General features: G+C 39.8%; 1 protein-coding gene across 1 annotated transcript in view; it reads right to left on the reverse strand.

The window, feature by feature from the left end:
• Positions 1 to 2,105: 2,105 nt before the first annotated feature.
• CHMP4C (charged multivesicular body protein 4C) overlaps positions 2,106 to 21,536 on the reverse strand; it is a 29,489-nt gene continuing 10,058 nt past the window's right edge. The window contains exons 2-5 of the mRNA XM_062188308.1: positions 12,817 to 12,994; positions 9,831 to 9,945; positions 6,637 to 6,790; positions 2,106 to 6,450 (exon numbers count right to left, since the gene is read on the reverse strand). Of these exons, the coding sequence (XP_062044292.1) occupies positions 6,386 to 6,450; positions 6,637 to 6,790; positions 9,831 to 9,945; positions 12,817 to 12,994 (512 nt within the window). The 3' untranslated portion in view covers positions 2,106 to 6,385. The remainder of the gene's footprint in view (positions 6,451 to 6,636; positions 6,791 to 9,830; positions 9,946 to 12,816; positions 12,995 to 21,536) is intronic.

Consider the following 21,536-nt stretch of genomic DNA (forward strand, 5'->3'; position numbering starts at 1 on the left):
GAAAATGTGGGTAAGGATTGAGCAGACACAAGGAGGTAAGGGTGGTCAAGGAGAGGCAGACTTTCTAAAGAGTGTGGAACTCACACATATTGTACTAATAAAGAGAGCATATTTAATCTGTAAGCATGTATAGGACTATATAAATAGCATATGCACACATTATATATACATATGAATACCTAAAACATAATCAAATAATCAACCACTCCACATCATTCTTTCAATGTATGCTTCACAAAGAAGCCTAAATTGTGGAAAAAAAAATTTTTTTTTGGCTGCTAACAAGGAACACTTAATTTTCCTGATAAGATAAATAAATAGCACACATATAACCTTCAATAGCCTGTGAGCATTGCCTACTTGTTCAGTGTATGTACATCTCTCTTCTAAATACCAACTCTGTGTCTTTGTCCTATCTGTACTCTCTTAATGTATACTAAGTCTTTTGCTGTGAAAAATTGCTGCAGTGCCTTGTATAGAGTGCAATAAAACATCTGGGAGCCCCTGAAACAAATGAAGCAAAGTGAATTTGAGTTTCAAGGCAGATTTTAGCTATTTCAAGAAACACTCTTTCCAACTGAAACATTAATGTCTGTCTCAAATTAAAGAGATAGCAGAGAGGAAGTGGAGGGATGAAACAGCAATTGACTAACATTTCATCAATTTATTCCCTGGGGCTATAATATAATGGTACCAAGATGTCCTTATTAGTCCTATCTTCTTTGGTTTTTTTTTCCCCTTTCTTCCTTCTTGCTACGCTTACTAACTTTAACATATTATCCAATTTGTTTTAGTAAGACACATACTATTGTGATGTATGAAGTATATGCTACTCCAGTCTCAACTAAGTTAGTGTGCAGACTGTTTTCCCAGAATCAGAAAATATTACAGTTCAGACATAATTATTCTCAGTAGTTGATGGGCCATCTGTTGTTTTAGGTGCTGTGTTTATTTTTTCAATGGTTAACATCCATTCCCCCTTTCTGAAGAAGCTCACCTTATTTATAAGCTAGCTGCTTCTTGGTTTATGTGGGTACAGACGGCTGACTTCGGAGGTAGTCCCTTGAGCCAGGCTTGGCCAATCAAATGATCTGGCTCTGGAACTGGACTCTTGAGTGCAACCCCTGCTCCGAGTGGTAGTGGCCTACTGGTCCCTCCTGTGAGCTACTCAGAGAAAGGAGGCTTTTAGAGCTGCAGCCTGAGCTCCACAGCCCTTTTGACTTCTGACCTTCCTCAGATTTACTTTTCAAGCATTTCCTTCGATTCTGTGCTTGCTCTTAGCCAAAGGCCATGAAGTGATTTTATTCTATAACTATCCAGATCACTTCAAATAAATCCAAGTTTGTCTCTGAAGTTACTTAAATGTGTTTCTTACAACCTAAAAGAAAAAACAAACCCAACTTTTATATTGGAAAACGTTTTATTTAAAAACACAGAACACCAACAGGTCAACAGGTAGCTATCTAGTACTTCCCAAACTGAGGTCTCCCTCCAGGGTGCCCCTGTAAAGTAGTGGGAATAATTTTCATCCATGTTTATACCTTACTAACCAGAATTTTCTTATTCTAAGGATATCTTGCTAGAAATTTTATTAGATGGCTGACTAGTACTCTTACTCTTTCTAATACCTTTCAGTCAAAAGATGATCTACATCTTTATTCTCTCACTTGGTTCATTTTCTTATTGTCTACAGAGGGGCAGCATTTATAATTTATTTTAAAGTATTTCTGTTTCTTTTCGGAGTAACATGTCCCCTTTAGAAATTTTATTTTTAATTCGATAGCATTTTAGGACTTCAAATCATATGAGGGTGCTTCAAAATGTTTGTGGGAAAATGGGCTTAAAAGATGTTCATCTGACTGTAAAAAAATTTTGAAATTCATGTGCTTTATCTGTGTACACACTGAGAGGGAGGAGTTGAGCCTGGCCCACATCAACCAATAGAAATATAATGAGGCATATTGGTAATTTTTAATTTCCCAGTAACCACATATCTAAAAAATAAAAAGAAACAGGTGAAATGAATTTTAATGATGTTTTATTTAGTCCAATACATCTAAAATATTTCAACATATAATCATTGAAAAATTATTCAAGATATTTTACATTCTGCTTTTATATATTAAATCTGTCAAATGCAATGAGTAATTTACACTGATAGCATCTCAAACCAGATTTAAAAATTCCATTAGAAAGATTTTATTTATATAGATTTCATAAATTTTACAGTTGAAAATATTGGGAATATATTCCCAATTTCCAAATGTAAAGTTTTCTAAAAAATGATTCAAGTATCATTTCTGTCAAAGTTAAGTATGCAAAATTAAATGGAATTGAAAATTCAATTCCTCATCACTCATTTCTTCTGGTTAATCGCTCTTCTTTAGACCTCACAAGCATCTCTCAGGTCTCACTTGTGAGGTTTGACATTTCAACATTCCACAGTAACTTTTGTTATTGAAAAATACAAGAATTTTGCTGGAAGTATTCTTATGGTTTGAATGTGTTCAGGATCTTTCAGATCTGTATGTTAATGGTACTTGGATGTGGAGCCTTCGGAAGGTCATTTGGATGAGATGACATCATGACAGTAGGGCCACGGTGATGACATCAGTAGCTTCATAAGAAAGCCCCATGCTAGCAGCTTGCTGTGTTATCACGTGGCGCCCCCTGCTGTATTATGACCGTGAGTACAAGGTAGGCAGCAGATGCTGGCCCCGTGTTCTTGTATCCCCCAGGCTCCAGAACCATAGGCCAATTAAACATCGACTCCTTATAAATTGTCTATTCTTAAGTATTTCATCATAGCAACAGTGGGCTAAGACAGTTATGCTGAGTTTCATTGAAATGCGAGTTTATAGTTTTCATCAAATTTGGAAAATTTTGGCCATCATTTCCTCAAAGATGTTTTTTCTATCCTTCTTTCTTCACCAGCCTACCCAGGCCACTCACCACTCCACTTATCCTGTTAGTAGGTAAATATGGTCCCACAGATAAATCTTGCTCCCTTTTTCTATCTTTCTTTTCTTTTCAGCCTTTTGTTTTTCTCTGTGTCTCTTTTGGATAGTGTCTCTTCAAGTTCACTAAGATTTTCTTCTTTAGGTTCCAGTCTGCTGTTAATATCATCTACCATATTATGTAATGTTCTTTTCAGGTAATATGGTTTTCATCTTTAGAATCTGAGGGTCTGGTGTTGTGGTGAAGCAGGTAAAACTGCCACCTGCAATGCCAGCATCCCACATGGGCACTGATTCATTTCCTGGATGCTCCACTTCTGATGTAGCTCCCTACTAGTGTGCTTGGGAAGATTGGCCAAGTGCTTAGGCTCTTGCCACCCACATGGGAGACCTGGAAAAAGCTCCTGGCTCCTGGTTCCAGCATGGCCCAGTCCTAGCCATGTAGCCATGTGGGGAGTGAACCAGCAGATGGAAGATTCTCTCTCTCTCTCTCCCTATCTCTGTGTAACTCTGACTTTCAAATAAATGAATAAATAAATCTTTAAATAAAGAGAATTTCAATTTGAGTCTTTTTGAAAATCTCTTCCACTTTTATCTTCATTACAATCATGTTTTCCTCTCATTTCTTGTAACCCAAAATATATTTATTCTATCTGTTTCAGGGCACATAGAGAGTAAATATAAAAGCTTTTTTCACACTCTTGTCTTCTGAGTCTCTTCATTATGGTTTTTCTCTTGGCTACAGATTACATTTTCGTCATTCTTTGCAAGCCTGAAATATTTTGATTGAATGCTGGACTCCATGAATTTCATGCTATTGGGAGCTAGGATTTTGTTTTAATTGTTATTTCTTTTTGTATTCTTGTCAATGTTTAGGGGGCTTTGTTCTGGGACATACATACCTGGAAATATTTGGTCCTTTTGAGATTTTCTTTTAGCCATTTTAGGGTTGGCCCAGAGCAGCAAGCACCGCTGAGGCTCTGTGCTTCCACAGGCTCCCTGATGCTCCCTGGAAGAGAAGTCTTTCTGCCCTGGCCAGGGGGTCCCCGGCTATTCCTGGCCCTGTGTGAGCTTGGGGGATTGATCTTCCCAGCAGTCATTCCTGGCCTTGGTAGTTTCCTCAAATGTGTACAAATCAGTTCTTAGCCAATGATTTGAAGAGTCCCATCTGCCCTTTCAGGCTGCTTTAACAGAACCCTATAAACTGAGTGCTTCATAAACAACAGAAATTTATTTCTCACAGTTCTGGAAACGATGAAGTTAGAAATCAAGGCACCAGCAGAATTGAATGCCTGGTTTACATATCTTCTGTGTCCTCACACAAGAGATGGTTATGAATGGGCTCCCTAAGGCCTCCTGTATAAGGGCACCAATCCCATTCATGAAGCTTCTGCTCTCAGGACCTGATCACCCCCCAAAAGATCACTGCCTTTTAATGCCCCCACTTTCAGGGTTAGTGTTTCAAAATACCTATGGTGGGGGGGTGGGGAGCACAAACATTCAGAACGCAGTTCATTTTACATCTCTCTCTCTCTCTCTCTTCCAGCAACCTGTTTTCCAAGTTTCTTCTCCACAAGTTTTCTCAACTCAGCACAACTATCAGGCTCTGTCTGGGTTCCTGTTCCAAGGTTCCTGTGAAGGTCATGAGCAAGGGCACAGGAAATGCTCACATCATTGCTTTCGCTTCTCTCAGGAACCACTGCCCAGTGCCACTGGGTGTCCAATGTCTGAAAACTTGTGAATTTTGTCCAGTTTTCTAATTATTTAAGAATAGAAGGTAAATATGTGCCTATAATTCCATTTAGCCCATAACATACAAAAACATAATTGCTACTCATTTAATATTAAATATTTCCCTGCATATGAAAACCCATTCAGAGCACTGGGAGAGAAGAGTGAATAAAAAGAAATATAGTCCCTACCCTCAGGTTACCACAGTCCCACAGGAAGAATGTTGTTAAGTAGTCATTCAAGTAAACGTGCTGTAAATCACAAGTGATGAGACAAAGCAGCAAGTCATGAAACACAAAATAGGGAGAACATTATAGTCCAGGCAATCAAGAAAAGTTCCCCAGAACAAGGGAGACAGCAACTAAGATTTAAACACTAAGTAGGTTTGATATCTATGATCTGCAGGTTAGAGCAGCACATGCAAAAGGCCTGTGGCAAGATGGAACCAATAGGGATCATCAAGTCCAATCTTAAGGTTTCCCCTATGGAGAAAAAAAGACTCAAAGAGTTCATGGCATGTGTGAGTGGCAGAGCAGGGGCTGAAATTCAGACTCCTACTTTCAGGTCTAGTGCTCTTTCCATTCCACTATGTTGCTTAGCAAAGGCAGGGACCACTGGAACATTTTATATGATATTTGTCATTTTATGGCCCATGATATATTATAGGCAATGCACTAATTTTGCAATTTATATTCATTTTAAAATAATGATGGCCAAAATTTGATTCAAGATACACTTTTAATTGCCAATATTTTGATGTATTTACAAGGAATGGGCTGTAAAGTGGAAGCAAATGTACAAGAAAGAACAAAACAGAAAAGAATGAACACTCACACACGCAGTACGCTGAAGCCTTAACAGCCTCATAATGGCCTGGGAGTGTTAATGCAGCTCCCTAAGTGGCTAAATTACACCCAGGAGATTCTCACTCAGCAGTGTAAGCTGTTAGTGCTTTTAGACATTTGGGGAAATGCATCCATTGCCCCATTCCAAGCTTAATTGGCATAATAAATGTCAATTAAAGCTCTTTTAAGTGAAACTATGTATGGATAGACTCATAGGAGACTTCTCTACAAGAAGTCTCTCATAAGAGGAACACAGTTTATTTACATTTACCATGGACTACATGGATATGTGTACAGAATAACATACATACACACAAGCAAACTCCCATTCACATGGAAAAGAGAGGTATTTCCCCCGGCTATCCTAATCTATCACTCTTAAATGGCTTATACACTGTTTTACATCTTATATGGCAGGAGAATTTAGTTTTCTTTCAACAGAATCACAGAGAGCACCAACTATGTACCAGAACCAGAAACAGAGTAGCAAACAAGGTAGACAGCCATGCCCCTGCCCCATCAGTATGGAGGGACTCAGGATGGACAGACACATATATCATCAGGATTCAGGGACCCAGGGTGTCAGAACAAACAGAGTTAGGTGGACAACCATGCACACCGTCAGTATGGAGAGATTCTCCAAGACGCCGCCAGGAGGCCCTCTTCCATCCTTGAATCTATGTCTGCACACAACTCCTTTTTTAATATTGACTTATGAGGCTTCAAAGACAAGTATTCATCCAGTATTAAATAAAGACAGGGTCTTTGTTGATTTCTGAACTTGGCAAAAAGTATGTTTTCATGTCTTATGTACAGCTCATGAATTCAGGTGTCAAAAAACTCCATTTTCGTTTAAGTAGCCCAAGCTGCCAACTGTTTGATATCATCATCTTCTTCTCCTGTCCTCCTGGAAGAAGCTGGAACAAAGAAGGGAACAAAAATTAGTAACTGGTGACATTCACACTTTCAGTATAGAAAACGGGTATGAACTACTTGCAAAAATGTGTTTGCTTATGAAATCAAAACTGAGTGCTGCAGAGGATGTGCCTGGCGATTAGTGTAGGGAACTGTCCAGCCACAGGTAGCTGAGCTGAGTAACGAACCTGCTCGGGATCGATGTGCAGTGGGGACCCTGCTGGGCTTTCTTTCTGGTTGTGACGGAAGCGAAGAGGAAGGCACGTTTGGAAGTCGGATATTTGTCATCTTCTTATTTAATTCTTCCTGCTCCAGTTCTTCAAGTTCTGCCATCAGTTCATCCTGAAGACAGGAGAAAGGAAGAATTACGGAGTTAACGTTTCAAGACGTGGGTTTTCTCAAACACAATAACAAGAACATCTGCTACCCAATTGATATGTGAGAACCCAGTGAAATGGAGTATTTATTTTAAAACTAAGTCTTTTTTTTTTTTTTTTGCAACATTGAGCAATGATTACAAAATGAGTATTTGGGGTTGTGCAGATTTGTTGTAGTTAATCTTATAATACTTCAGTAAACAGCCATTCAAGTAATTCGTGCTAGCTGAACATATAATCTTTGCAGTTTCTGGGAAATGTACCTTGCCTCTCATTCTTCTCGTATGTCCTTTTCTTTCCTCCTATTGAGGATCTGTGAAACTTTAATTGGGAGAAACAAATATTTTTATTTTGTCTAATGCTATAAGTACAGCAAAACCATGATGCACAGAAAGTAAAAAAGGATCCAAGAATATGTGGTTCCTTTGTCGAATCGTCAAAGCCGATGTAAATCACGCTGTGTGTCCAGGCTCAGAAACTGCTGTTCCGGCCAGGCGTGCTGCATTTCTGTCTTTTAACAATCATCTCAGGGAGTCTGCTTTAATCTTAAACTGTTCTCTGTCTCAAGCACTGTGGAGAGGGAAGATTAGTTTGAGGGCTTAAGGGAGTTAAGTCACGTTCTGCCGGCTCTGAGTAGACTTTCAGGCAGTTCAGATCTAACTGGCCCCGTCAGTTCTCAGCTGGGCTCCAGCCCTCTTGGAAGCAGGTTGGGAACCAAAACTATATTTGTCTTCATCGGAATTCTAAGGTTGTCGTAGTTAGCAATGACCTGGGACACCCATACGTTTAACCAAGTAGAGTCTTCATTTACTCATTCATTCAGCAGCTTATGGAGAACTCACACCTGCAAACCTTTTGAACTCAGCAATTGGGGTGCAAAGTCGAATCAATACTTTGTATCCTGCTAACATTTGGGGGGCGAAGAAAGGCACATAAATATCCTGTAGTAATAATATTATGATACAAGAGTGGAAATCCTTGTGCCAAATATAACACTTGATGGAGTCAGTGAGTGTCAAATTTACAGTAGGCTGAAAGCTTGTCTGACCTCTGTTAAATCCACCACACAGAAAGGGAACAAAATATGCAGACTTACAGCAGCAGGCAATATGAAATAGCATGGACAGAGCCATTGTGTGCACCATGCTTCGCCACAGGTTACACAAATAAAATAATATCACAATGAACACACAGATGATCTCTTTCCACTCCCAAGACAATTAGCAACAAATATAGTAAATGTGGTAAAGGCTGAACAAGCTCTCCTATTCCAAATGTGTGCTCAAAATTGCCAATGGTGCTTAGGGGTTATCAGCAGCATCAGAAAGATATTGGGATTTTCTTTAGCAAATGCGACAGCACAGTAAAAAGCTCCTCCATTAATTTTAATCTTTTGGTACCAAATTCTTATCTGATCATTGATAAAGAAGCTTCAGAGTTTAAGAAATTTTAGAGATAATCTACTAACCCAATTATTTTGATTTACAGATGAGAAAATTAAGGGTCAGAAAAGTAAAGGGATTTACACAGTTTCTAATAAATGGTAGAACTCAGTTATCCTCACAAGCCCAGAGCCCTTCCCATCATATCACAGTGCACTTGTTACATGCTGGTTGCTTTCCACCAGGCTTGGAAAACTATCTGCCAAGGGCCAGAGAGTAAGACTTTAGGCTTTGTAAGCCACATACTTTACTCTGTCACATGGCCTTCTTTGTTAATATTTTCTTCAATACTTTTTTTTTTTCTGACAGGCATAGTTAGACAGTGAGAGAGACAGACAGAGAGAGGTTTTCCTTCCATTGGTTCACCCCCCAAATGGCCGCTACGGCCAGCGCTGTGCTGATCTGAAGCCAGGAGCCAGTTGCTTCCTCCTGGTCTCCCATGCGGGTGCAGGGCCCAAGCACTTGGGCCATCCTCCATCCACTGCACTCCCGGGCCACAGCAGAGAGCTGAACTGGAAGAGGAGCAACCGGGACTGGTACCCGGCACCCCAACAGGGACTAGAACCCCGGGGTGCCGGTGCCGCAGGTGGAGGATTAGCCTAGTGAGCCGCGGCGCCGGTCTCAATACGTTTTTAAACCTAATTTTTTTTATTATCTGTGTAAACATTTTTCATGAATGTTATAGTAAAAAGGCTTATTGGCTCTTCTAAATAAAGAGTTCAACAAAAAATTTGAAAGACTGTAATCTATAACACTCTAAAATTGTGAAAACCTTCCTCAGCTCACTGGCCACTTAAAAACAGGCTATGGGGAGGATTTGGCCTGTGGGCCATATTTTGTCAACCCCTGGTCTACGCCATGTTTAAATGTTGTTGACACCCAATCCTTGGTTTCTAGGGTTCCATGAAACAATCTCTTACATGTTAGATGTTTCATTTTTAACACTGCGTAGATGCAGGAAGTTGAATTCTTTGCCATGCTAATCTCAGACTTGAAAAAGTTGCTAAATATGTCCTCGCTCTACGTGTGTGTGCTTTATGTAGAACAATTGAAATCCGCAGTGCAGACACCACCATTATAATTATAGACTGTGTGTATTATCAGAGTGATTAATCTAAATGGAATGTGTGTGTTAATAATGCCACTCCACATTTATTTTGTTTCCTAGCCTGAGTAATAAACAGAGGCAGCCCAACCTCTAATTTAACAGCTACGGAGCATAATACGTCTGTTCCTTGCAGAGTGACACAGTCTGCTTTGTTTTACCCAGATGTGTGAGCACGCGATTCTCCGTAATGGGGCTATTTAGGCTTCAAACATTAGAAGTCACTAACTTCACATAATCGCATGCTGTTTTTTCCTTAATAGCTGAAAACTTAATTAGCAGGTTGTTTGCCAAGCTATATTAATCTTTCCTTTAAATCAGAGCTACTTACACTTCATTTCCCTCTAAAAGGAAGTATATTTCTAACAAATCCCATCAATTCTTTAAGTAGTAAAGAAATCTGCCTGCTATATACGGTAGCAGCCACAATACTGCTTTCTTTACACTGTCTTACCCACCTCATCAAAACCATCAACAAATCCGACCCGTTGAGAAAATGCTTCAGAGATCTCGTGGGCGATATCTTGTTGCTCTGTGATCTCTTGCATCAAATCATCTATTTTGTTCAGATCCCTGGGAAATAATATTTTGTTAAAATATCTTATTTATTTTTTTCTCATCAATACTCATGTTAATGTGATATTAATACAAAGAGAACAGATTCAATGTAGTTCATAGATACAAGTCTAAGAAAATAATGATACCTCCCTTCTTCCCCTCCCTTCTCTTTCTCTCTCACTTTCTTTTTTAGAATTTGGGCTTACAATTACAAATTTAAATATAATCTTGTATGAAAAATAAGTCAATTTGTATTCTTAGCTATTTCAGTAGGATAAGGAATCCTCATAATAATATTTGCCAACTTAAAAAATAATTTGCATTTCCAAAAATATCTTTCATAATCCTGTATATGCACATATTTTAGATAGGAAATAGTGCTAAGACAAATGAAGGCGGCTCTCAGGAGCTGTTCTGACAGCAGCCTTTGTATAAGCCAAACTCTGAGACTCAAGATCCATTTCCTGTAACATGTGAGAGCTCTGAGATCCTGACTCACTGAGGGTTTTCCCCACATCACCACGATGCCCTGGGAGGTTACTAAAGAGCAGAACTGGACCAATGGCATCTGCAACTGCAACAAAGGAATCCAAGAAACCACACCATAGGCTCAAGAGAGAGGGATCTTCAAAGCCAGTTTGCATGGGCCCCACTGTGCCAACCATCAGCATAAGCCAGCAGTGTCCAAATGCTGGATTCAGGACTGTTTCTATAGGATCTGTCTCCCTTTGTTCCTCCAACTCTGAAATTAGGCCACACTGATGGAACACAGAGAAGTTACAATGTCCCTCGTTACTAAGTAACTTAAACACTGGAAGTTTGATTCCTACTGGAATTAATCTTTTTTATTTTTTAGTTTCTCTGTCTTTATATACTATAAAAGTTGAGCATTTCTGACATATTTTATGTGCTAATCAAAAAGAATACTTTTACCACCTTCCTATCACTCACTATTCACCTCTAATTCTTCTTATTTTATTTATAATAAATGTACAAAGAATACATTTATAAAAAGGAGTATGAAAAATGTATAGCTAAAACTTGGGCCTGGGGGTGAATTTTTCTCAAAAGGACTAGAATAGTATGATGCTGCTAAGCTACCTAGGGAGAAAGGCTGGTTTTGTAATACACTCTAGCTCCCAGTTACAGCAACCTCAGAGGATTTTGACTGTGATAACAAACTGAATGGTCTGTCTGAAGCTGGCAAATGACATTTGATTGTTAATAAATTACCAAGGCAAGGAAATGCGAGCCAGGCTGTCTTCGCTGCCGCCAGCCTCCCTGTTTTCCATCTTCCCCATCCTGTGGAAATCTGTCTACATCCCTGGACATCCACTGCTCTTGTACATCCCCTGCCCAGGTTTCACAATCGTGCTGAGTGTCAGGAAAGGATCATGTCTCCGGCACTTATTTTCCAGTGTGACTATAAAGCAAATTTTCACTTGCTCTACTACCACTGTAAATATTGATTATTGAGTGCTTACTTTGTGCCAGGAACTATGTGAAATGTATTTTGTCTGGTATCTCACTAACTCTTACAATAACCTTATGAAGAAGGTGCTACTAGGATGATCTCTACTTCGCAGATAAGGAAAAATGAATTAGGAAGAGGCAAAATAACTGGCACAAGGGATAGTCACACTGAAACTGGCATTGTAACCCAGAAAATTTGACCTGTGAATCTATGCTCATTACTATTATTCTATGCCAGTGGCTCTCAGCATTATGTAGTATCAGAATCACTTTAGAGAACCTCATTAAAAACAAAGAGAAAGGGGCCGGCGTTGTGGCTTAGCAAGTAAAGCCACCGCCTGCAGTGCTGGCATCCCATATGGGTGGCAGTTGGAGTCCCAACAGCTCCACTTCCCATCCAGCTCTCTGCTATGGCCTGGGAAAGCAGTAAAAGAAGGCCAAAGTCCTTGGCCCCTGCACCCGCGTGGGAGACCCGGATAAACTCCTGGCTCCTGGCTCCTGGCTCCTGGCTCCTGCCATTGTGGCCCACTGGGGAGTGAACCAGCAGATGGAAGACCTCTCTCTCTCTCTCTCTCTCTCTCCCTCTGCCTCTCCTCTCTCTGTGTAACTCTGACTCTCAAGTAAAATAAAACAAATCTCTAAAAAAGGGAGAGAGAGAGAAAAAGAGAGAGAGAGAGACATACAGGAGTGGGTATTTAGCCTAGCAGTTAAGATGCTCAAATCCCACACTGGAGTACTTGGGTTCCGTTCCTGGCTCTGGCTCCTGATTCTAGTTTCCTGCTAATGCAAATCCTGGGAGGCAGTGGTGATGGCTCAAGTAATCAGGTTTCTGCCTCCCACATGGAAGACCTAGATTGAGTTCCTAGCTCCTGGCCCCCAGCCCTGACGCAGCACCAGCCCAGGCCCAGCCCCAGATGCAGGCATTTGGGGAGTGAACTATTGCATGCGAGTGTCCTCTCTCTCTCTCTCTCTCTCTCTCCCTCTCTCTCTCTCTCACTATATCTATCTCTCTTTCATAAAGAAGCTAAATTGAAACTAAATAAAAACCCAAACCCTCTCCAAGTTCAAAGAATCTGGATGTCTGCAAATTCTCATCAAATTTGGACAACCACTGTTGAACAGTTTCAGTACCCTAACAGAAGTTTCCATCAAAGTGTTTAAAATTACAGAATTAAAGTATTTACAGGGAGAGTTTCAGGCAAAAGTAAGAGAACTGAGCAACATTCATGGCAAATATGAATGCTCTTCTCTTTTCATGAATTAAAAAAAACTCATTCTCTGAGAGAGTGTCGTGTTCAATATATCAGAGTCTCCAATGAATATGCCCATTTTTACCAAAATCATCAGTAATTCCAAAGACTCCTTCCATCACTGAGGGAATTTATGAGTCAGAGGGAGACCAAAGTCACTCACATGTTTTCGTGGGCCGCTTTCATTGCTCTTGCTGCAAAGCCCATGTTCCTTAACACCTCGGTGTTGGTGTGTGAGTTTTCCAAGGCTTCTCTCTGGAATTCGATGGTGGAGAGCGTGCCATCAATCTGAGTGAGCTGCTTCTCAAACCTCTTCTTTCTCTTTAGGGCCTGCAAGGCAGCTAAGGGAGAGGCACATTTGTGAAGAGATCGAGACATCTAATTGCTTAGCGTCAACCCCAGACTCAGACTTCTTGATTCCTAAAGACAAAGAGTATGCCACTTGATCCTGGAACTCACAGGCAATATCCACCTCCCCAGGCACCTTCACCAACTGCCACTCCCTCAAACATTCTGTTATTTTTTTTTCTTCCCAAGAGCTGGCAGATGTAAAAGGATAGAAAGTCAATGTTCAGATTCCATAAAATAGGCTACAGAAATGTTTCTGTAGGTATTGGATTTTAGGAAAAAGAGAGATAAACACATGAGTAGGGGCAGGTGTTTGCCTTAGTTGTTGAACTGCCAATTAGGACGTCCTCATTCCTCATTGCAGTACCTGCATTCAATTCCCAACTCCAGGTCCTGACTGCAGCTTCCTGCTAACACACACCGTGGAGGGCAGCAGTGATGGCTCAAAGTAGTAGGGTCTCTGCTACACACGCGGGAAACCTGGATTCAGTTCCCAGCTCCTGGCTTCTGCCGGTCCCAGTTTTGGGGAGGGAACCAGCAAATGAGATCTGTGTGTGTGTGTGTGTTAGGGGAAACTTCTATGTGTGAGGGGTCTCTATCTCTCAAATAAGCACATGAATAATTTAATAAATAAATAATTTTAAAAAACAACAAGTAAGAACATGCAATTGAAAAACAATCCTTTAGACGAGGAAAGGAACTAATAATAAGCGATTCTAGCCCCACGTCCTTAAAGCAACTTCATGGAGTCCCAAAGAAGTAAAGTGATCTGTTTTAGATGCAGTTAGTGGCAGCTGGAACCAGAACATAGAATGGCAAGTGGCATATCCTGGACTGAAATGACTTATAGATGTTCATCAAGAGTCATATTCAAGGATTAAATGTTTCATTTGTATGAGGAAAGATCAATGCCTTCAGAGAAACAGCATGCAAATAATCCTCTCATTAGCACGTCAGCAAGATAACCTTATCTGCTTCAAACCAAGGGATTCTTTAATTCAGCATGCAAACACACACAAACGCGCGTACACACACACACACAAGGCCCCAACATGTCTATTTTAATAAATCATCTGGGGGGAGTCCAGGAAAGGAGTGGCAGAAGAACGCTAACATGAAGATAAGTGCTGATTAAATGGAATTGGCAAAAGAACTCACGCAGTTCTGTGGCCTCAGAGTAAAGTATGTATGTCTGTCTTCTAAATAACTTTTGGTTAATTTCTTCTTATAATTCCAATACATTTAATTTTATATATTCCAATGCTTTTTCTTTGGTGAACAAAGTTGCATGGTCATATGCTTTCATGATAGATTTTATTAGTAATCAGTTAAAATATTACTCTATGTCTTGTTTGATTCTTTTTCCTTAAATTTCATTTTGTTTCACATTAAACTAATATTTTAGCTTTCTTTTGGTCAGAATCTGTAATAATTTTTTAAAGATTTATTTATTTATTTGAAAGACAGAGTTACAGAGAGGCAGAGACAGAGAGGTTTTCCATCCGTTGGTTCACTCCCCAATTGGCCGCAACAGCCGGAGCTGCGCCAATCCGAAGCCAGGAGCCAGGAGCTTCTTCTGGGTTTCCCACATGGGCTCATGGCCCCAAGGACTTGGTCATCTTCTACTGCTTTTCCAGGCCATAGCAGAGAGCTGGATGGAAAGTGGAACAGCCAGGACTCAAACCAGTGCCCATATGAGATGTCAGCACTGCAGGCGGTGGCTTTACAAGCTACACCACAGCACCGACCCCTGTAATAATTTTTGTAAGGACTTCTATTTCAAAATTGTGTTTCACTTGCTCCTTTATGGTATGTCTCTTACAAATGGCATACACTCATTTAGTTTATATTATTATTCTAAATCCATCTAGACAAACTCTATCTTTAATGGAAGACTGTAACTTAATCTCATTTAGTGTAATGGTATCTACTATGGCCTTTTTACCTTCCTCTTTTTTGTTTTCTTTTGTTAAACTTTTTCTTTTCTCAGCTTTCTTGTCTTTATGTAGATTGATCAAAAATTCTTTGTTAATTTTTTACATTTTGTATACACTAACTATATTCTCCTATTGGATGCCCTTGTATTTAAAACATACACATATGATTAAACAAGTCTTCGAACCACATTGAAAATTAATCAGTATCTCTAATTTACTGTTTCCAAACAAGATTCCCTTCCCACCATGATCCCACCACATCTGGTTAAAATAACCTGCAATATCATTAGTCCTAGACTTCTTGTTTTCCTTTCAATTTTTTACCTTTTTTATTTAATAAATGTAAATTTACAAAGTACAACTTTTGCATTGTTGTGGCTTTTTCCCCCATAACTTCCCTCCCACCCACAGCCCTCCCATCTCCCATCCCTCTCCCATCCCACTCTTCATCAAGATTCATTTTTAATTATCTTTATACACAGAAGATCAACTTAGTATATACTAAGCAAAGATTTCAACAGACTGCACCCACACAACAGCACAAGGAAATCCTTCTTAACAATTGCATTAAGCTTCAAGGACACAATTTCAATAGTTATACCAGACAATAGTGTTTACTGGCTTATTTCCTTACTGTTGTTTCTTGTGTCCATACTATCCTCCTCACTGGATTTTTTTTTTATTTTACTAGAATGAATATTTTTGAGCAGTGCATTTTCAATGTATAGATATGAGTACTATAGACACAAACATACAAAGATGCATAAAGTTCACGAAACAATGCATATAAAATGTCTTCATTTTATCTCAAATTTGAGTAATACTTTAGATTTTTTACAGAGTTCTAGGTTCAAAATATTTCAAAAATTTTAAGATGCTATTCTACTGTCTTTGGGAAACATTATTCTTATCTTTTTGTAGATAATCTGCTTTTGTTTCCCCTCTAGAAATGTTTAAGACTTTATTTTCCACACTGGAGTTATGAAATCTCACCAAGGGTAGGTTTAGGAATGTGACCCTAATTTATGATTTTTCCAGTGAAGGTACACTTTTATTTTGAAAAATCAAGTCTTCCTGCAGCTTGGATAAAGTATATTCTATTATTTCTTTTCTTACTTCTTTCTCTGCCATTATTTCTGTCTACTCTCTTCTGAAATCCCTATTTAATTTTATTCAATATTATCCATACCATTACCCCTCTCCCCGAACATTCTGTCTGCTTTTTTTCTCTGTTGAAATCACAATAAGATAGACATTGGCTTCTTTGGCTGCAGCCTCCAATCTGTTCATTTCTCTCTCTTTTTTTGTCTGTATCTGGAGGAATTCCTTGAGTTGCTCTTCCACATTACTAATTAAGTCCTCACCTGTGTTCATTTGCCCTTTCCCCTTTTATTTTAATTATGTTCTTAATTTCTAAGAACAATTTCTCATTTTCTAGTTGCACATTTTTATAGCAGCCTAGTGTTGTCTTACAGAAACAATCGTCTCTTGAGTCTCTCTGAAAATTCTAACAGAGTTTTACTTTTGACATCTTTCATTTCTGATACGCTCTCTCCTCTCTTGGGTTCCACTGTTTGTTTTGCTTATTGTTATCCTTCTCTGTCATGCACTCATTCTTCCTTAACATTCTTCTGATGTTCTATTACAGCTTCATCTTTATAAAGGGAAGGCTAGAATATGGAACAGAAGTAGCTGTGCATCTTGCCGTTATATAAGAGTTTTTCCCAGGAGCTCTCTCCCTTAAAAGGCAAGGCTGCCTACAGCTCTGTGTAAGAAATGAGAAGAGGGGAAAAGGAAGGAAAAAATGGGTGGGGATGCAGATAGGCAGGCTTCCTTCTGTGGGTAAGAAGTAAGTATATCACTTAGGATTCCTACAATTGGCGATGTGGGGAGAGCTATCCTTTGGGTGTGGAGCATTTCCCCTCCCTTGTACATGAGTGATGACCTTCCCTCCCTACCCTGCCCACTGCGGAGGTCCAGCCTTCTCCTAGGCTCTCCTTCATAGCCCTCTCCAGGTGCAAAACCACCATTCAAGTCCTTGCCAAACAGCATCTACACTTGATTGACAGAACAGCTTTCAGTTGTTTAACCTGTCCTTTAGGAAAGAACTGAAACAATTTCTTTTCCAAGTCAACTGGCTTAAAGCTCTCTTTACCATATCACACTCAACACAGGCTAACCATACTAACAACCAGAGCTGTGCGAGGGAGCCAGGCAGGTAATGAAAGGAAGTGAAGCAGAGAAAGGGTCGGGGAAAGGGCCTGCTTTATTTTCTCTCCTGTGTGGGAGAGAAATGTTTCTCTACTATAACAATAAAAAATAGTGCAAAGATGAAGATAAATGGCAGTGGACCCTGGCCTCAGTATCAAGGGATCAAGATGAAGACGAGGGAGGGAGTAAGTAGCCTCAGAAAGACTGAGCTAATGGAGGTAGCACCACTTGGCTCCGGTCTACAGACGTTCTGCAGAGCTGCAGCCCTCCATGTGTTCAACAGAGGCAAGAAACCCAGGTATGCATGCAAAATTCCCCAAATTTTAAATCCTGATTTACATGTAAAACTACAAAAAACCTTGCATAAGTAAACCAATGACTTCTGCATGGTTGGATCTGGTTCCAGGACATCTGAATTTACAGACACTTCTGTTTGGGACTGTAAGCCTCTCTCATGCATTATTACAAAGGCCTTCAGTTCCTACTGGGCAAGCAATGTGTGCATCAGTCTCTCCGTGAGCTGTTACATGAAATGATGATGTCATTGCTACATCACGAGTCAGACAGTCCTTGACTTTGTTTCCTAATGAATAATTTGGAAAACAGATTGCAGTATTTTTTCAAAGACATGAAACATATGCTGCAAATCAAGCATTGCTCTTGATTTGGCAAAGAAGGACATTTTCAGAGCCATGTAATTTAAACTGAGTAGAAGGTGCAATTCAGTCTTCCAAACTCCTGCATGTATATTTAGCATTCGTCCTAAAACAAAGGCATCTCCTGTATTCCTTGTGGTGAAAACAGCCAGAGGTTTCTTCTCCTCAGGTAACAGTGGTGTTCCTTCAGCAATGGGGTTGCAGAACAATGTCTTTTATGTCCTCCTGCTCTCAGGATACATGAAGAGACTTTACTGCAGCCCACAGGGGGATTGGGGCTGAAATGTGAGAATCACCCACTTGATTCAGCTCACCCAGTTATGTTGCCAAAGGAGGAAGGCTTCCAGTCACCTTTGCCAAGTAACTTACAGTGGCAGAAAAGCACTGCATTTTCATTGCTCATGCTCATATAATGTACAAGGCAGCTTGACTGTAAAGGTCAATCGGCTGTTCTTCACTCACCGAAGGTGTATAAATGTGTACAGGAAGAGACTTCTAGGGGCCATCATACCCAGGGAATATAGACAAACCTGTTGGTGAAGGTTGAAACTGCAACACGACAATAGCTCTTTTCTTATCCAGGAATGAATAGTCTCTTAGGCTAAAGATGAGGCCATGAGAGTGCCTAAAGACATCTGTCACACTGAATCATATAAGTCCTCATTTGCTTTTAATGGGGAAGTCTCGTGATCTTATTTTATTTGAGGAACTTGTGTGCAAGCCCTTTTGTTACTCATGTATGACTCACCTCTTTAATTAAGAAATACCTTCCACTTACGGCACACAGTTTTAGTTCTCAAAAAGCACAACTGAATAAGTGTCATAAGCATGTCATACATGGAATCAAAACCAAATATTTCTGTTCAAATCTAAAGGTTAGATTGGAAAGAAGTGAAGAAATGCTAGAAAATTTTAACCCATTTGTACAGGAGCATTCCATTATGAACTTCCCTAGATTTCTTCACTTTAAAATATAATTCTCTATTTATTTAATTGCCACTCTATGGAGCAACTAAGAAATCAAGTGACAATCACAAAGAGGCAAAACCTGAAATGGGCATTTAACGGATACAGGAATTTAGAAGCTCTCCTTAGGAAGGGAGGAGAGGGCGTCACATAATAGGCAACATAGACTAAGCCCAGTGACTGCACATCTACTCAACACACTGATCAACAAGGAATATGAGTGATCAAAAGCGTTACGTAGAAGATTCCTACCATCCTTAAATCTACTCCTTACATACAAATATCACACCATTGCAAAGTTTCTGGTTGAGATAGAATAAAAACAATAAACTATCAACCCCAGAAACAGAGCAATCGTACCAGCTTGCCAGATCAGCTCAATCTTTTATGCAACCTCCATATTTTCGGAAGTCTCACCAATATTCAGATGTCATAAGCAGGGTAAATAAGAACCTGAAAGGAGACTGGAACACAACAGTGGTATATAGGATTCTACAATGGCAAGCTAGTTACATCGAAACAAAACAAAATAGCTATGAGGTTGAGAAAAAAAGTAAGAGAAATTCTGATGAAAAGGTATCTGGAAATAGAATACTGCTGTTAGCAAGCCAAATAATTTAGACTGAATTTTGTTTAAAAAATGGTGATTAACTGGCTGTTTGGCCCAGCACTTAAACATGGATTGGGACGCCTGTCTCCTACATCAGAGTGCCTGGGTTTGACCCCTGGCTCTGGCTGATGCAGAGCAGGCTGAAATGCTTGTGTTCCTGACACTCAGGAAAACTGGATTGAGTTCCCGGCCCATGGCCTCATCCCACCACGCCCCAGTCATTAAGCCATTTGGGGAGTCAACCAGTGGATGGCAGCTTTCTCTCTTTCTATCTCTGTCTCTCTGATTCTCAAATAGATAAAGTTTTAAAAATGATAGTTGATTAATACTGTAAAATGTACAGGAGCAGAAAGACAGACTGAGCAGTGCCTTCTTCCTCCTCCATAGAGCAGCAAGTGGACAAAGGAATTTAAAGTTGTTTGCCAACAGAAATGATACTCCTCTCTTCTTTCTAAAAATGCTCACAACTCCTTGGGAAGATGGGACATTCCTGCTGTGAAAATACTGTTCAAGAGAAAATTAGAGGAGGTAAATCTCAGAGGGGAAGTTCATGACCCAAAAAATGCTATTAGCTTTGCGTTGTCAGAAAAGGAAGAAATACTTGTATAAAAGACTTCTAAACTTCTGCTGAAATGCTCATATTTTATAATTAGTTGCTTCATAGGTCAATTGGCAGGCAAGTGGAATTAACTTGTTATTGGAACAACATAGCAATACACTAATTAAAATATGCTTGATATTCTTTGTAAAAATCCAATTAATTGTTTGACACCAGGCAGAATATCTAACTAATGCAATGCATGAGCTTTTACTTGTGCTAGTATTATTCATATTTCACAAACTGGTAATCTCTCTAGACCTGTTATCGCCTTGAATACCAGACAAATGGTATGAATATGAAACCAGAAAATATTAGCAGAAACCTTCTGAAACAGCTGATTTTGCTTCATTTTACAGGCTGAATATATACAATTTACTCCAAATATGTAGTAAATGACATGTATATATTTCCACTTTCTACATATTAAAGAATTCCTTGTTCATATGATGGGGCAATATTTCATAGTACTATGTCTATGGCTTAAAGGTACCTCAACACCTGAAGTGTTCAAGAACCTACAGACTGTATCCTGACAGTCCCCTTCAGCTCTCACTGTGTACAATTCTATAACTATTCCTTTGAGACTCTATGGTCAACAAATATTGTACAATGTATAGCTCCTTAAGGTAACTATTAGAATTTGAAATTACTTAGGAATAGGTTTACTTTAAACCGATGATGAACTATACTACTTTTTGAAATTTTTAAAGAATTAAGCCTTTTTTTAATTTTTAGTCACATTTCATTTTATTTAAAAGGCAGAGGGACAGAGTGAGAGAAAGAATGAGAAAGAGAGACAGAGACAGAGACATATGGAGGGAGATCCTCCACCTACTGGTTTACTCATCCAAGTGCCTGCAACAACCAAGGCTAAGCAAGGGTGAAGCCTGGAGCCCAAATTTAAATCTGAATCTCGTGCACAGGTGGTGGGGACCCAGCTACCTGAACTACCATCTGCTGCCTCCCAGCGTGCGCAGTATCAGGAAGGTGAATTAGAAGCCAAGCTGAGGGGCCGGCGCTGTGGTTCACTTGGTTAATCCTCTGCCTGTGGTGCCAGCATCCCATATGGGCGCTGGGTTCTAGTCCAGGCTGCTCCTCTTCCAGTCCAGCTCCCTGCTGTGGCCGGGGAGGGTAGTGGAGGATGGCCCAAGTGCTTGGGCCCTGCACTCGCATAGGAGACCAGGAAGAAGCACTTGGCTCCTGGCTTCGGACGCAGCTTTGGCCATAGCGGCCATTTGGGGGATGAGCCAACGGAAAGAAGACCTTTCTCTCTGTCACTCTCTTTCATTGTCTATAACTGTACCTGTCAAATAATAAAATAAATAAATAAATAAAACTTTGCTCTAAAAAAAAAAAAAGAAACCAAGCTGAGACTCAAACCCAGGCATCCCAAGCAGTATCTTAACTGCTGTGCAAACACTGCCCCTAATTTTTCAAATTTAAGTAATGCACATCAAATCAAGATAATCTTTATACATAAAAATTAGCAAAGTGCTCGCAAGATGAGAAAACATAGTTCTAATATAAACAATCTTTGAAACGCACACAAATGAA

The sequence above is a fragment of the Lepus europaeus genome, chromosome 4 (assembly GCF_033115175.1).
Source record: "Lepus europaeus isolate LE1 chromosome 4, mLepTim1.pri, whole genome shotgun sequence".
Taxonomy (NCBI): domain Eukaryota; kingdom Metazoa; phylum Chordata; class Mammalia; order Lagomorpha; family Leporidae; genus Lepus; species Lepus europaeus.